At 55.9% G+C, this 2,939-nt stretch overlaps 1 protein-coding gene across 1 annotated transcript in view; it reads left to right on the top strand.

The window, feature by feature from the left end:
• MATN4 (matrilin 4) overlaps positions 1-1,061 on the top strand; it is a 7,255-nt gene extending 6,194 nt beyond the window's left edge. The window contains exons 7-8 of the mRNA XM_009709108.1: positions 575-679; positions 859-1,061. Of these exons, the coding sequence (XP_009707410.1) occupies positions 575-679; positions 859-917 (164 nt within the window). The 3' untranslated portion in view covers positions 918-1,061. The remainder of the gene's footprint in view (positions 1-574; positions 680-858) is intronic.
• The last annotated feature ends 1,878 nt before the right edge of the window (positions 1,062-2,939 follow it).

Below are 2,939 nucleotides of genomic sequence, written 5' to 3'. Positions count from 1 at the left end.
GGTGCCACTGCACGGGTAGAGTCTGGGGTCTCACCCTGCCTTGAGGGATGCTACCTCGTCTCCGAGGGTGGCCCATCTCCTCATCCAGACCTGCACTTCTGTTGGTACTGGGTGGAGGAGGACCACACTGGGTTACCATGGGGTACTCTCTGCCCTGGGACAGGCAGGGCCTCCCCAGTGCTCTTGGGACCCCCGGGGGCTCCCATGGGACTACAGGCATTGGGTCAGCAGCCCCCTCCTGCCACCTTGGCTTGAAGGCAAAGTGAAGCTCAGCACTGCCTGGCCTCAGCTTGCTGTAACCATGTGTGCAGCACCTCCACGGGATGCTGAGTGGGATGCCGGGTGGGATGCTGGGTGGGATGCCTGGCAGTGAGTTCACTCGGCTCGCAGGGTTGCAGCCTGGCGAAAAGAAGCAAGGCTGGAAAAAGAGGAGAAAAACGGGAGAGCCTCGAGGCTCAGGTCCAGCCCTGGTGGGTGGCTGTAGGGACAAGGGACTCGTGGTGTGTGGGAGCAGGGGAGAGCTGGGGGCCGTGGGGCCGTGGCTCTGACTGCACCCAAACCCCGACGGTCACAGAGGAGGGCAAAGGGGAGATGGAGATCCGCAGCCCGTGCGAGTGCGAGGCGCTGGTGCAGTTCCAGACGAACACCGTGGCCATCCTGCAGAGCCTGACCGAGAAAAATATCCTTTGGGGTGATGCCTGGGCTTGCCGGCGTGCAGGGTGGCCTGGGGACAGACCGCACCCAGGGAAGGGAGGGATGCATAAATGGGATTGGGGAAAAATTTTAGGCTCCTTCAAGGGGAAAAAGCCCTTTGCCCCCCAGACCGTCTGGCTCACACCGTTTCCTTAGCACATGCACTTGCTCAGATGATGGCCAGACTTGAAGACTTGGAAAAGCAGATTGCCAACAAGAAGTGATCCTTGCAGAGGGCTGCAGTGCTCAGACGGGGCACGGGGACTTACAGTAGCTATGTGGCATTGTTATTGCTAGGTTATTGTAAAGCATCAGTGTTTGTTTTTGTATCACAAAATCCCCAGGGGGACACAGAGTGTATTTAAAAAAACCAAAAATCCTAAAAAAAAAAACAAAAAACAAAAAAGAACTTGAGCAAAAACCCCTGCTGTGAAGCCAAGGGGTTCAGCCATCGCTGTTGCCTCGTTCCTCTGAACTGGCAGGTCTGGGATGAGGTGGGATGACTGTGTGGGCAGACTGGGCTTTGGGTGAGGAGCTGTGACACCCGGCCTTTTCCCAGGGATGAACCAGCCCCTGTGCAGCCCCCCCGGCCCCCAGTGCCCAGCAAGCTGCTTTGCAAGAGAACAAAACAAAAAACAAACCACCAAAACCTACAATGATGGCACCCTGAGAGCTTCTGCCATCTCAGCGTCTGCTGCCAAGTGGTGGGGCAAGGAGAGCCGGGCACGGGGATGTACGCTGCCCGGCATGGTGCCCGGGTGTGCACCCATGGGAAAGCGGGCGGCAGGAATCGGCAGATTCCCCTTGCCCCCGTTTTGGCAGAGTTGTTTGGGAATCAGTCATTATCTTGTTGGTTTTTTTTTTTTATCACATAGCAAAATGGTAATAATTTTTTCTATAAACATCTATGTGTTTGTGTGTGTGTGTATATATATATATATATACTTCATTTTGAAAGCAGGGTAGTGCTATTTTTAAATACTTCTTTAATATAAAGAAATTTCTATCCTGACAATAAACACCCTGAAGATTTGTATGACGTGTCCCTCTCTTTTCAGCTTGGCTGCAGGGCCATGGAGGCATCTCTGCATCAGAACAGGGGCCTCTGGCTTTTGCAACGGCTTCTGTCCTCCGGCTCCCAAAATCCTTTGGGAAAAATCCTTTGCTCTGTGGACACCCCAGGGTGCTGCAGACCCGGCCTCAGCTGAAGGGAGCCAGCGTGGCACCGATGCTGTGTCACCATTCCCAGTGTTTGCTTTGGCAACTGTGCTTGTTGGAGCTCAGTACCTGCTTTAGGGGGGTGTAAATGTGCCAAGTCAGTGGTGTAGGACCACTTACACCCATGGGGGCCATGGCCCTGGTGCTGGGACGTGTCTGTTTGGGGCAGGTGTGCCACTGAGCTCCCTGGCTGGCTGCTCGGGGAGGGATGCTGAGGCAGTCGGGGACCCATCGTCTGCAGGTGCATGGGGCAGAGGTGGCTTTTTAAGCACAGAAGCCCCCCCCGGGCTAGCCCCCGTGCCCCACACCCAGGGGAAAGGAGGTCTCCACTTAGTCCTGGCTCTTGCATGCAGGCAGAGGCTGCTGGATAAGGCCAACGACAGGTTTTTGGAGGAGTCCTTCATAACCCCCCCCCTTGCCTGCTGGTCCTGTACCCAGGAGGTGAGAGCAAAGCGGGACTGAGGGGAGCTGTTGCTCCTGACCTAGCAATTTGTGCAGGAGGGATTCGTGTGCCCGGGGAGGCTGATGGGGCTGTGCAGGGTGCTGTGCAGCCCTGGGCTGATGGGAGGAAGAGGAGGGTTACAGCCCTGGGCTCACACCGCTTCGGCACAGCTCCTTCTCCCCGGGGACTCTGTTAGTGGCCCCAGCCACTTCGGCCAAATTCCACCTTGGCCAATTTTGCTTTGCAGAGCCTGGGTGTTTCCACTGCCGTCAACATTCCTGGTGGGTTTGTAGGGCATTTTCAGGTCCTGGGCTGGGGTGTGGGGCTTGCTGAAACTGTGCCGGGGAGAGGAGCTGGGAAGAGCTCAGGTATTTGCTTTATGAGGTGAAAACCAGCTTTTTCCATGTGGAATCGAAAGCAGTAGTTCCCTAGTTCGGCCTGGGGGTTTGATGCCTTATGAGCAGGGCTCTTGTCCCGGTTGGCATGGACTGGGGCATTTGTAGCCTCATTATAGCTGTTTGCTGGGCCAGCAAACGAAGCACTCCTGATTAACTCTGCGTATATCCCAGCTGGCAGCCCTCTATCC

Source organism: Cariama cristata, unplaced genomic scaffold (genome assembly GCF_000690535.1).
Source record: "Cariama cristata isolate BGI_N322 unplaced genomic scaffold, ASM69053v1 scaffold24751, whole genome shotgun sequence".
In the NCBI taxonomy this organism is placed as follows: Eukaryota; Metazoa; Chordata; class Aves; order Cariamiformes; family Cariamidae; genus Cariama; species Cariama cristata.
Note: the sequence above shows the minus strand (reverse complement) of the source record. Positions and strands in the feature narration are given on the sequence as shown.